The sequence below is a fragment of the Vicugna pacos genome, chromosome 6 (genome assembly GCF_048564905.1).
Source record: "Vicugna pacos chromosome 6, VicPac4, whole genome shotgun sequence".
Lineage (NCBI taxonomy): Eukaryota > Metazoa > Chordata > Mammalia > Artiodactyla > Camelidae > Vicugna > Vicugna pacos.
This window is the reverse complement of record NC_132992.1, coordinates 11,993,590-12,008,048: the sequence shown is the minus strand read 5'-3', so window position 1 is coordinate 12,008,048 and position 14,459 is coordinate 11,993,590. Positions and strand designations below refer to the sequence as shown.

Below are 14,459 nucleotides of genomic sequence, written 5' to 3'. Positions count from 1 at the left end.
TGATAGGTGTATGCCCCAAAGAACTGAAAAAAGAGACTCAAATACTTGTATGCCAATATTCATTGCAGAATTCTTCAGAATAGCCTAAAAGATGGAAACAATCCAAGTGTCCATCAACAGATGACTAGACAAATAAAATGCGGTGTATCTTATTCAGCCATGAAAAGGAATGAAGCACTGATACATGCTACAACATGGATGAACCTTGAAAATTACACTAAGTAAAAGAAGCCAGACACAAAAGTCCACATATTGTAGGATTCCCTTTTTATAATATGTCCAGAATAGGCAAATCTATGAGACATAAACTGGATTAGTGGTTCCAGGGAACAGAGGAGGGGAGAAATGGGAGGTGTGGGGTTTCTTTCTGGGGTGATGGATATATTCTAGAATTAGACAGCTGTGACAGATGCACTAAACCTACTGAATTATACACTCTGAAAGGATGAACTCTGTGGTATGTGAATTCTATCCCAATAAAACTGTTGTTTAAAAAAAAATGTCCATGCTAGATATAGGCTACCACTACGCCCCTCTTCCTAGAAGATAATAATGACATATACTCAACCATTTATTTAAAATTCAAGCTTTTGGTTACAAAAGAGTCTCACTCCATTGGAGGTTTTTCAAAGACAGGTTGAAAATCGTTGCTTTAGCTCAAACTTTTCTTTGGACAGATGTCTCAACAAATGCTGAGCCTCTAAAAGGTCTAGAGCTCAACCTCCCTCCACTGAGATTATCCACAAGAAAAGAAACTCCATGAAGTGTTACAGGATGGATAAAAATAAAAACACATTAGCGATTTTATTTCAAAATCACTTATTCACTACATCAACAACAAAAAAACCTTATACAAGTACAGTAAAGGGTGAACTGAAAAATGTTAAAATATTTTTAATAAATATTAAGAAATTAAAGAAGTATTTTTAATATCTCAGGGTCAGTTCCATCACCATTCTCTTTTCTACATTCTGGACTAGATGAGACGTATTTGAAAACAGAAAGACATGCTTCCACACAATACACAGGAGAAAATCTGTATTTAATTACTGCAAATTCATGACTAGAATCAGCAAACCTGAGCTCTGGTCCCAGATCCAGCAGCTGTGTGCTTAGGCAAGGCAGTTATCTCCTTCCAACTTCATATTTCTTACTGGCAAAATAGAAATTTCTAAGACCACAAATTGTTATCTTTACTTATGTTAGAGAAAGGTAGAATGATACTGCAAGTCAAGTTAGGAAGCAAGGACTCTCTACCGACTATATGGTAAGTTTTACAGAATCTTAAGGTTCTCTCTCCTAGTATGTTCATAGTCAGTATATCTTAACAAGTCTTTAAGAGTTTGGAGATCAGCGGAAAACAGTGATGTATTTTCTTTTGTCTCTTATTTCATTGTCTAAAATTGTCATCCCCTTCTGAAAGCTGTCTTAACAGGGAAAAACTTTCCAATTAATCACTTTCTTTCTGTTCTGACAAAGAATGGTAGAGTGGAAACCATAAAACTCGTAGAAGAGAACATACGTAGAATACTCTTTCACATAAATCGTAGCAATATTTCTTTGGATCTGTATCGTGAGCAAAGGAAATGAAAGCAAAAGTAAACAAGTAAGACCTAATCGATCTTAAAAGCTTTTGCACAACAAAGGAAACCACTGACAAAATGAAAAGACAACCTACTGAATGGGAAGAAACATTTGCAAATGATATGACCAATAAGGGGTTAATAGCCAACATATATAAACAGCTTATACAACTCAACAACAAAAAACAAACAATCAAGTAAAAAATGGGCAGCAGACCTGAATAGACATTTTTCCAAAGAAGATACACAGCTGGCCAATACGCACATGAAATGATGCTCAATACTGTCAATCATTACAGAAATGTAAATTAAAAACACAATGAGATACTGTATCACACTTGTCAGAATGGTTATCATCAAAAAGAACACAAATAACAAATGTTGGTGAGGACGTGTTGAAAAGGGAACCTCAATACACTGTTGGTGGGAATTTAAATTGGTACAGCCACTATGGAAAATAGTATGGAAGTTTCTCAAAAAACTAAAAACAGGACTATCAGCAATTTCATTCCTGGGTACATAACCAAAAAAAACAGAAACACTAATTTGAAAAGATACATGTACCCTAATGCTCATAGCAGCATTATTTACAATAGCCAAGATACAGAATTAGCCTAAGTGTCCAACAACAGATGAATGCATATATTAGATGTGGCGCACACACACACACACACACACGCACACACGCACACGATGGACTTCTACTCAGCCATAAAGTAGAATGAAATTTTGCCATTTGCAACAGCATGGATGAATTTTGAGGGTATTATGCTAAGTAAGTCAGACAGAGAAAGACAGATACTGTACGTTATCACTTATTTGCAGAATCTAAAAAAATACAACAAACTAGTGAATTTAACAAAAAGAAATACATTCACAGATACAGAGAACAAACTAGTGGTTACCAGTGGGGAGAGGGAGGGTTAAGACAGGGGTAGGGGATTAATTAGTACAAACTATTAAGTTTTATGAAATAAATAAGCTTGAAGGATATGCAACATTTGGAATACAGTCAATATTTTATAACTATAAATGGAACATAACCTTTAAAATTCGTTACTCTCTCTGTTGTACACCTGTAACTTATAATACATTGTACATCAACTATGCCTCAATTTTAAAAAAAGGAATGGTAGAGTTGATTCTAATCTGATGAGAAACTAGTCACACCTCTCTGTTAATCAATCGTGAATCCACTCACAATTTCTCATTGTACCATTTGCTAAGCAGTAAAATTCTCCCTTTATCAGAAGTTCCAAGCTGACATCTGGTGGACTGAAAACTAAACTTAAATATCACAAAGTTTCTTCCATCTGTGTATTTTCTTTCAAGCTTTACTTACCAGATTTCTAAAAATGCACTAAATCATCCAGGTAAAGCTACTTACGGGCTCTGAAGAAATCATATTCCATTACTGGGATAACTTTAATAATCTTTCTGGTGAAACTTTTGGTAAGTTATTATCTCATTGCTTTACTGAAGTTGGTCCCTCAATTAAAATTATGTTAAAAGTATTAAGTCAGAGCATGAAAATGTGGCTTTCTTAAACATATTAAAAATGAATTCTTTTTATTAAGAAAACAGTGAACACATTTAGTTGGTAAAAATTATTTAAGAAAATTTGTCATCTCCCTTTTTAAAAGAAATGCCAAAATGGCAATACCCACATCAAAGCATTTTTTTCTTATTATGTGTCCAGTTTGAAGTCAATACTTTAACCAAAATTACTTTAAATCCAATCAGAGGGACTCAAGTTAATTTAGTTTGAAAGCTGGGGCAAAATTAAACCTTATCATTCTTAATAGGAATTGGTGGTGGCAGAAGGGAGTCAGTATAAACTATTTCCATTAAAATACTAGTAACACTAGCAAAACTCTCTTAAGATAAAATTAGTACTATTTTTCTTAAACACCAAGTCTTACTGACTTGAATAAACATCAGAATACATTATTAATTACTAGCAGAACCAGACATATGGTTGGGTTTTTGTGAGGGGGGTGGGGGTAATTAAGTTTATTTACTTATTTATTAGTCAGTGGAGGTACTGGGGATTGAACCCAGGACCTCATGCATGCTAGGCATGCACTCTACCACTGAGCTGTACCCTCCCCATTCAGACATGTATTTGTAAAGCTATACCTCTCGTACACTAGGTCAACCTCCAAAGCAGCACAGCTATTCTGAACTGTCCAGTCCTAGACAAAGTAACTTATTTTTCTAGATTCTTATAAACAGTACTAGTTTGAATTATCAGTATTGGTTTAAGACCTTTCCCTCTCCAAAAGATCTTCCTAAGGTCCATGGCACGAGTATGAATTCTTTAAAGTACCATGTTAAATTTTATCGCCAAGCTATTTTAATTTTTGTCTCAGTGACTTAAATGGCTCTCTTGCAATGTGACTGGACTCAGCCTTACAAAAAAAATCATTTATTGGCCATTTACTTAGAATTACAGTAACAGAATTATGAAACTACGGGCACTGTGTTGCTCAACATCCATCTCTTCCCCCTTTTTTCTCCCCAGCTACCCATCTTTACAGATAAGACAAGGATCTGACAAGGACCAGATCTGTCTAAAGCCATATAAGTCACCAGTGAGAAGGCATCAATGCTCAGCTCTTCTGCCTTTTTGTCATTCTTCCTGCTCTCCCACTGTACCACCCAGCAACTCACATAAAAAATACAGCATTATTAAGAGTGTTTACCAGATATTGGAAATTATCAACTTCATAATTTCTTTATGAAATGACTACAAGAATAAGGAAACAAGAGCTCAAGAACTTTAAAGTTCTGTGTGACACAAATACTATTTTCCTTAAATATAATGAAAATGTGCATTCTTCTCTTCTATTTTGAACTGATGATTTCTTCTACTTCATGTACCTCTTTGGCGTGAACATATGGTGTCAAAAGTGTTCAGCTAGCCTTGCTCAGCACTGAAGTCACTCACTGAACTATTTTGCTTTCTCCTTCATCTATCTCTTCTTGCCACTTGAGCCACCAGTGGCTACCGGCCTCTAGAGGTGATCAACTCCATGTAGCAACAACCATAACTTTTACTAGCATAAACAGCTTAACCAAAACTGAAGCACATGCAAAGAGTGACATCTTGGGAAAGATAAAAACTATGAAGTTGCTGCCCATTACTACTAAGAAGCGACAAATATTTCTATTTCAATATTACTAAGTAAACAAATCCAATAATAACCACTCAGAAATTTGCCTGTGACTTTCTGAATACTAGTTAACATACTGTAGTGCCTAATTCTTTTCCCTTTAGTCACCCCTTGATGACCTCTCAAGGTGTTACCATCTTCCCATCACTATCTGCAGGAAGTTAAATTGCTTCTGCCCAAAATAAGTCTATGGTACCATTGAATTAGCTGAAAAGATTTCTGTTAACCATTCACCCAATGAACCACCTACCACACAGCACATGTTATCCTCTGGGCTGTTAATCTCATACACTTTTATTTCTCACCATGCAGAGCATCACAAAAGATGTTCTTTACCATGTACTACACATGGAGATTTCTCATAACTTTTCAACCTCCCATTACATCAAGAAAATAAAAGGTGCTGCATAAACATGGTTAAATGAAATCTGCATTTGCTCTTTTACTAGATATCCCCCCCACAAAAGATCTAAAATACTGAAATCAAAATGAATGGATCTACAGAAGGGCAAACCCTTAATAGCAGTTTTCAATGGACTATGTGCATGAAAAGGGATGGAAAGGCTTAACTCCAAATTAGACAGATATGACCCAAGCTCATTTCTTTACCAAGCTTTCTAGACAATACTTTAAAATAGTAAATAGTCTTCAATCAATAAATTTAACACTGCTAACACCAAAAAAAAGTTGAATATAAAGTTAAGACATAGAAGGTTAAAATGGCCCTGTATCACTTAGAAAGAAGTTTTCCATTCCTTTCAGAAACATTAGTGGTCCTCAACTGGGGGTGATTTTTGCTTCCCAAAACACATTTTTTTGGTTGCCACAACTAGGAAGGGGTGCTACTGGCATCTGGTGTGTAGAGGCCAGAGAGGTTTGCACAAGTCAGCCTCTGAAATGAAGACTTATCTAGCCCAAAATGTCAATTGCACCAAGAAACCCTGAGAAATGTAATCCACAGCTCAAAAAACTTTGTAAAATTTTATTTATTTATGTATTTGGTAAATGTTGGTGGAGTGGAAGATTCATTTTGAATAGTACTAAATCATATTTTCGGTAGCACTAAAAAGTCTACAAAACAATAAAAAAGCTACTTTGGAGGATTCTTCCAAAGGAATATGGTTTATTTAGAAAAAGTAGTCCATACAAAGCAGTATCATTAAAAAAAAAAAAACCCAAAAACTGTCACACTGTTCTAAACAGAGATTTACCATAGTTTCACAAAGCAAACATTTTTTAAATTTTTTTCTTCCATCAGTCCTAAGAACTAAGACCAATGAGGGCTGCATTCTTCAATAGCAATAGTTACTTGATTAATCTAGCCACTACAAATGCTAAAGCTATAATATAAATACACACACACACACACATGGAAAAAGCAAACCCTCCAGAAACTGAAAAAACAAACACTTTTAATTCATGCCTTCTGCTCAGTCTACAAGAATTTGGCTTTTAAAGCTCATCAAAAGCAGTTTCTGAGAAGCAGAGGTTAAAAAAAAAAAAACAAGGAATGTAAGAGTCAGGAAAGTATTTGTCAGATTAGTGTCAGAGACTTTTGTGAGGATGATGCCTTTATCCACCGCAATACATATCCCTAAAGCTGTTCACTTGGCTTCAGAATTATAGCCATTGAAGGTAGTTTGGTACATTTTTACCTTTTTTGTACATCACCATTGTCAACTGTTGACTGAGCTTGCTCTGTGCAGATTACCATGTTAGGGTAACTACCAATACTGCTTCAATGATTACAACTGTGTCTTCTTCCTCTCTTATTTACCAAGACCTGTACCAAATAATGAGCTTTAAAAATGTTTTAATAAAGAGTCTGAACACTATAAACTTTCAGAAGTACTGAAATAGCCCTTATTGACAATGAAAACTTAATTTGGGCTACACTTTTTAGAATTTCTTCTAAAACAAATCAATAACCAGTGCTGTTTTTAAAATTCAAGTATAATCCTCAGCAAAATGCCTGACTCAACACTATTGATTATTTTTCATATTAATAGTAATTGCCAGTTAAAAAGTTGAAAGTAATCAACCCTAATTAAGCATCTCTGCCTGTTAGAGATAAAAATCACCACTCAAAATTGCAGCCAGGAACAGCAGGGTTTTCAAAAAGGTAACCTCAAATGCATTTATTTATTAATTGAAATACTCCTTCAACCTAACACCCTGCTTGAGAGATTTGTTTTCTGCTATTCTTTTAAATTGCTCTGGACCTCTCATCAATAGGCCCAGCTGTTAAATTCAGGAGCGGTGACAACAAATGCCTGGGCAAACAAGAGCTGAGAGTGAGGCCTTTCTTTAGAATAATCAGAGCTAGTTGACACAAAGGGCCATACCAAACGCCTTTTCAAAATTCCATTAAGAAGCTGGGCAGAAATAAAATAAACACATTTATATACATCTTAAGGCAAATTATAATTCTACCCCCAGCGGACCTTGCTTTGTTAAAAATTTTTTAAAAATCTAACAATCTTGAGAAACAGTGAGACAGTGTTACAAGTTTCCGAAGATGAGAAATGAGCCTCACTAAGTGCAAAGTGGGAAAAACTGGTTCCATTACCCAGAAATTATCAAGTACCTGATAAATCTTTTAGGCAGGCTGACTTTAAGAACCAAGTGTCACTGTAAATAAGCCTGTGGAACTAGATATGCTTTTACTTCCCTGACTTAATGTATGGAATTTTATAAGATGGTCAACTTTTAAGTTAAATGTGTACTTTTGAACCATACCCCTTTCTCTTTTTTTTCCTGGACCCCAGAAAGCATCATCTGAACCTTATCTACAATGCTGAAGGATTGGCCTCTCTAAATACCTCAGTTCTATCTTATTTTTCCAAAATCAAACAACTTTTACTTTTATGTGAGCACTCTTGAATTAGGGCAAGTAACTGTTAATAGCTTGATTTGAAGTAAACATGCACACAAGTAAGAGGCGCTGTCCTCAGAGCATCTGCAAATCTCAAGAAAAAGTTGACAATGAAGCAAAATCTTGCCCATCTTGGGTCCAGGATCATTAATAAAATTCAAGATCTAGCATAATAGTCTCATAGTTTTTTATCTTTCTCTTTTCAATACACCACCCACCCTCTTTTTTGTCTAACATGACTTTAAGTGTTTTCAATATGTTTTAACTTCACATTTCAAGATCAGCTTTGAGCTATAATTTATGTATTACTCTTTAAGATAGGAACCACAATCACAGAACAGTTTTTCATTAATCTCAGCAAAAAACCTCAAGTTTCATCTCAAACTGAAGTGATAAACATTTTATTCATGGAAAACCACCTACATCCTTTTAAGGGAAATGATTATGGCTAAATAAAGTTATAGAGATGAAGCCCCTTAAACAATTTTATGGATGTTTGAACTAACCTCAAAATTTGGGGGGAAATATCTATCATAGAATTATAATAATTCCTACGGTCTTTCAGCTACAGATGCTCATTTTAAAAACTATTTCGTACCCAAGTGAAAAGTCCTGAAAAATCTAACAAATATAAATCAGCTTTATGTTCTCTTTGCCTCTATCCTAAGACTTCAATTTCCACCTTTTATGGAAAGGAAATAAACAACCAGCTTGCTGTTCAATCACTAGCTTACGGCCAGTCCTTTACACATCACAGAACACTACCCACCTCCTCCTTTACTTCTCTCCAATGTCTCTTATCTTAATTTAAACTTGTTGAAATATGAGAATGTTCAACCACACTAATGCTTTCCTATGAAATTTATCTTTCTTACTTCAACATTTGAATGTAAGAAATGTCAAGATGTCATGGATTATTTCTTACTCCTAAGATATTTGTATTAAATTATTTATATAGTGAAGACTTAGCACCTATGAAAGTGAAATTTTGATTTGCCTAAAGTTGAAAGTACTGCAATTTATAGGAAATGGTTTCATCTGTGCTTACTATTGTATGCAACTAGAAAAAGGGCCTCCCAGATCACTTCCCTTCCTATTCTAATTACATGAAAATGTAAAACAGCTAAAATGGCTATCAATAAGGGGGATTAACTTTTTGTGAAAAACTAAATATTACTTTAACCCTATACTTTCCTTTAAAAATGGGATGCTTTAGAAAAACTAAGTTAGACAAATTCTTTTGTGCTTGGATGAACAACAGGAAAGCAAAGCCTCCAGGCCTTTGGGGAGGAACCTTGTCCCCACAGCCGGCTCTGATGTGCTTGGGAGATAAGGCTCCACAGTGACACTTAAGGAAAGGCCTGTTCACATTTGAATTTCTGCATTCCTCAAGAACAATTCATGGCAATAACTAACTTTGCAGAAGAGCTACATGAAAGCTTTGGCCAATGAATGAGGGTCATCTGCTCTTTATCACAAGGGTAAACCTCATCCTGGCCAGTTTCTAACCTTTTAACCCTGTGAATTCCTAATTTACACATGAATAATGGAATTCTTGCCTAGAGTGCAACTTTCAGCTTCTAGTTCCTAAGTTTAGAAACCAAGACTTGATTGCCTGTGTTAAAAATCTAAAACTTGCACAGATTAAAGTTTTAGATTTCTAGGTGCTGTACTACTTATTATACTTCAGAACTAAAAGATATGTTTGCTGACAAAATCCTTGACCAGAAAATAAAAAGAACATACTTGCCCCCTGCTGTTATCAATAACTAGGAGAGAACAAGCCTTAAAAAAAAAACAAACACAAAAACCAGAATGTCCACTTAATGCCTATTCTCTTCCTGTTTATTATGTATCACATCTTTACCAGGATAAAGACATTTGAGCCTACAGTGTCACTGGACATTACTTCTCAGTATCAGAACTAACTCTGTTAATTTTAAATCTTTAAGAAATCTACTTCTAAAGAAAAATCTAAACACACTATGAATTTTTCATTTTAAATCTATAATACTGGATGCAATTTCCTAGCAAAGTTCCTCCTCCAAGTTAAATAAAATACATGCATATGAAAAATGTGGTTCCTACAACTAATCACCTACAGCTGATATTTAATAGCAATGTTCTATATAATTTAACTGAGTTTCTGATCCTTAAAATATGAAAACTCCTTCACCATAATAGCCTTCAAAATATTTGTTATCAATTTTTATAAAGATACCAAATCTAAAGCTACTCAAAAAGCCAATACCAATATCTGTTTCAGTGTTATTAACATTTGTTATACTGTTTAGAATTTATTTATGAAGTCAGAAAGCTCTGTGTGTTTTCAAAATATTTCTGAGTGCTCGAGAATTTTGTCAGGCTTCTAAGGAGGTCCTGGAAATACCCTGTGGTCATGACAAATGCTTCACCTTTCAAGGCCCCCCTCCATCTTTCCATCCTGCCCTTCTCCTCTCCAGGAAGGTAATACAAGTTACAGGTCCTGGATATGAAAACACAGGATTCCACAAACCCAAAAGGGGGGGGGGGGAATTACAACTCTATAGGACAATTTTACATTAGACAAAAAATTAAGTGAATAGAATGTAAGTGTGAAAAAGCACACTATCCTGAAAACAATACTGTACTGAAAAACCATTACTCAACAGCAACAAAAAATAATTACTGGCCAATGACTACAGCAAAAAAAAAAAAAAAAAGCAAGCAAGCTAGCTTATCAGATATTCTCTCAGATTTACGCTATTCTTGGGGGGGTGTTAGATTTAGCAACTTCTCTACTTTTCTGACATATTTCAATGTAAAATATCTTTCTTGCAATTTATTTTCTACTGTTATTACTGTCCAAATTACTAAAATGAGGGTGGCACAAATATGGCCATGGACTATTACAATAAAGTCACCCAGGAAACCCCCACCAACAGCTTCCTAAATTTCAACTGTGAAGACCTTGAAGAGACTATTTCCTAAAGATTATGCCTTTATCTCAAGAGCTCTCTCCCCCTATTGTTCAACTTGCAAATGATCAATTTCCAGGTATAGTGTAAAAAAGTGCTATCTTTCGTGGATTAACAAAAACTTGTATCTAGGATGCCTGTAAAACTATTCTTAAGATACAGTTGTGTTGTGTTTTGTTTTAAGATGGAAATTGTTTATTGTAATCTTAAGTGCTGGGTATCTGATCACCTGAAGAGGTGAAAAGCCTCAGGGAAACAAGACGTTCCCTAACTCTCCTGGGCCCATGTGTACACTCAACAGCTATCAGGTCAACCACCAAGCAGTGGATCACTTGGACAAATGGTTGATCTGAGGGCGTTGTTAATACAAAGGAAACCATTAGACAGCAAACTTTATGACAAATGGGAAAAAGTGAGCAGATCTGGTTTAAGTCCATGAGGCATAACATGGAAATGGTCTTAATCTCTTTCTCTCCCAGCAGGAAAAGCCTAGAAATACTTCAAAGGCTTGAGAGTTACTGATCAATGCCCTCTCTTACAATTAAAAAGCAACATGGGTGATCTTAAAGCAGTCAGAGAAATGGAAGGTTAGGCTATATGAATGATTTAACTTTTAAGGGCCATCTACAAAGCAGAAAGAGTTGCTTGTGATTTTCAAAATTTAGTTATTAATTTACAAAAGATGAGATTTTGTCCTGTTGGCCAAACTTTTCACCCAACTCTTTTCATAGTTTGAAACACTTAAATTTATACATAGTCACCTTTATATAGGTTTTGGTGTTCTAAACCTAATATGACTTTTGTTCTTAATCACTCATTCGAATTTATATCTATATACGTTTTCTTCAAATTTTTCTGCGTGTCTTAGCACCAACTACTACCTCCAGAAAATTCTTAACGTTCGTATGATTATGGGGGGTTAGCATATTAATGAATCAAGAAATTATCAAAATGTTAGCAGTGAAAAATGTCAAACAATCAAAAACATAAACACTTACTTGATAAGGTAAGATGAGCTTTTTGACTAAGAATGGCTCCAAATTTGTTCATTGCCAAGCACTGATAAAATCCTTCATCAGACTGCTCTTCTCGCTTGCCTTCCACCTCACTGATGTACAAAGAACCGTTGGACAGAACCTGGATCCGCTTATTTTCAGACACTTTTGCTCCATTTTTCAACCAAGTGACTTTAATAGGAACTTCTCCATGAGCCTGGCAATCTAAAATGACTGGGTCCTTTCTTGTGACAGTTATATCCTGCGGTTCTTTTATAAAAAACAGTTCGCTAAAGCACCATACTCCTACAAGGAAAAAGGGGGAAAGGCATACCCAGAATTATCCATATAAAATCATTTCTTAACACACAACTGTAAAACACATATTCAGGATGTAATGAGACAAAGTTGAACCACCGTATTAGTTAACTTACAAATACCTTACTTAACAAACCAATCTAAGTTTCAGCAAACCTTCTCAACAAATCAGAGAAATCTTTTTACAACATGCTTTACACTAAAAGCATAGGAAAGATTTCAATAACTTCTATGTCCTTTAAGAATTCTGTTCTCAAGTGCCTTACCAGAGTTTCAAAATCATCAGGAAAACTCTTGAGCACAAGCTGTTGGCCACTTTTACAAGCTTGTCAAAAAGATCTTGAACAGAGTAAGTCGTAAAAGTCTAATTTTACAAGAAATCATTAGCAAAACTCTGACTCTGTGAACAAGCAAGTTTATTTCCTTGTCCCTTGAAGAGTTTTTGGAACCCTTGGCATCTACTCCTTTGGGAAGTACGTTTATCTTTTGTGACAAATTACAGGTTTGCACTTTTATATCTGCCTTTTTACAGCAAGGACTCTGTCTCCTCTCCTTGAAAGAGAGCCATTTACTTAATTTCTGCAGAGTATGGTAGGTATTTAAAGGACAAACAGTTGACTTTGAAAAGTTGGTAACTCTTGCTGCTTGTACTCAGTGGGTGATCGGATTAGGAAACTTTTATTTCATTTTTTTAGAACTACCAACTGCTGGAAAAAATGCGTGACTAATTGGTCCTTACTGTCTAATAGAGACAGGAGATTGCTTAATCAACCAATACACATTTTTATCAGAGCAGAGGAAAAGCTTTATTCTAAGCATACACATCGTCCGGTTCCCTCTAGGATAAAGCATCCGATGACCAGCTAATAACCCCGTCACCTCCTGCATTTAGCGGAAAGGTCAGCTAAAGTCTTGCATATTGATTGGGGCCGAGGAGAGTATTAGGGGATTGGGGGGTGGGGTAGGGAAGGGAGACATTTAATCTTCCTTCTGATTGTCTTGAATTCATGATTACAAATCCTTGGAACTGATCTGTTTCTCATCAAGGCAGGTCCTCCAAGCCTCACACACTAGTCACGCTCCCACGCCCGGGCTGCCGACTTCTAATGGATGCCCAGGGCGACGCGAGCGACTCTAGCAGCCCCGCGCTTCGAGGACCACTCCGGAAGGCGCCCATTGTGTTTCCGAGTCACATCTGACTTTGATCCTTTTCTCACGCTAACAGAAAACTAACTCCTCCAGAAAACAAACAAGCCAACCCAAAAAACCCCACGAAAAGTCTGGGGTTTCTAACCTGTAAATAAGTAAAATAACCCATTCTCCTGAACACCTCCCCTCCATCCACTTTACACTTTTTAACTTTCTGAGGATAAAGCAACACAGATGCAAAAGAGAAAAATTAGTTCATTCAAGTTTGCGCAAGGCCAACCTGGAGTTTGAAGGGGATCTTCAGATTCGTACACATCTCAGGCCCTGCCTCAAAATACCTGGCTATGAGAAATAATAAATCCTGCTTAGATACCTTCCTTCTCAGTTTTGGGACGTTTCTCGCGCCCTTCCGGGGCACAAATGGGCCACAAAACGTCCAACCCTCTTTTTCCAATTCCACCCCTCCTCGCTGGATCCGGAAAAGTGGGGGCACTTAGGGGTCTGACCTGGGCGCTGAGTTCGCCCATTCTCCCCCCTGCCCTAAAACGTGGGTGAACCCCCACTGCAAAGAGGGGAAGCCGCGCGGAAACGCGGCGCCCCCTGCGCGGCGAGGCTGCCACTAAGGAAACAATATAAATAAAGCCACGTGCGGCCGCGGCAGCCCCGGCGGGCGCGGGGCCCGGGCTGGCCACGGAGGCGAGGACTCGGCCGGAACGCGGACAATGGCGCGAAGAGAAAGGGGCGACAGTGGACAGCGGACGCCGGCCCTGCAGCCTGCGGCCGGGGGAGCGCAGCGGGGAGGGGCGGGCACTGGCACAGGCGCCCACCGCCGCCCGCGCCCCCGCAAAGCCCGCGGGCACCTCGCGCTTCCAGCAGCGGCTCCTGACTGGCCGCAGGGAGGGGGCAGCGACGGGGGGATCGGTCAGCGCTCCGGCAGAGGACCCCGCCGTCCCCCGCCAAACACCCTCCCGCCCCGGTTGCCCCCCTTCCCAGCCCACGCGCGCCTGCTCACGCCCCACCCGCGCAGGAGAAACGCAGAAGCAAGCGCGCCCACCTGGAAGGGAGCCGAGGAGCAGCAGGAGCAGGAGCGCGCCGAGCAGCATCCCCGGCGGCTGCGGCCGGGCGAGGGGTCGCGGAGAAGGCGCCATTCAGCGGGGCTGCGCGGGCATGCTCCCCGGCTGCCCCGCGGCTGCTGTCCGCCTGCCGGCCCCCGCCTCCGGGCGCTCCCCGCGCGGCGGCTGGACGCGCGCAGCCTGGGCTTCTCTGCTCGGGCACCGGCGTGGCGTGGCGCGGCCGGAGGCTCGTCTCTGCGGTCGCGACGAGGCCGGCGCACGGACACCCGCTCGCGGGAGGCGGGGGGCCCGAGAGTCCGGCCCGGGGGCGGAGTGAGGCGGCGGCTGGAGGGG

At 38.5% G+C, this 14,459-nt stretch overlaps 1 protein-coding gene across 1 annotated transcript in view; it reads right to left on the bottom strand.

Moving 5' to 3' along the window:
- Positions 1-14,201, bottom strand: part of PRTG (protogenin) — a 112,759-nt gene extending 98,558 nt beyond the window's left edge. The window contains exons 1-2 of the mRNA XM_072962363.1: positions 14,108-14,201; positions 11,590-11,892 (exon numbers count right to left, since the gene is read on the bottom strand). Of these exons, the coding sequence (XP_072818464.1) occupies positions 11,590-11,892; positions 14,108-14,201 (397 nt within the window). The remainder of the gene's footprint in view (positions 1-11,589; positions 11,893-14,107) is intronic.
- Positions 14,202-14,459: the final 258 nt, after the last annotated feature.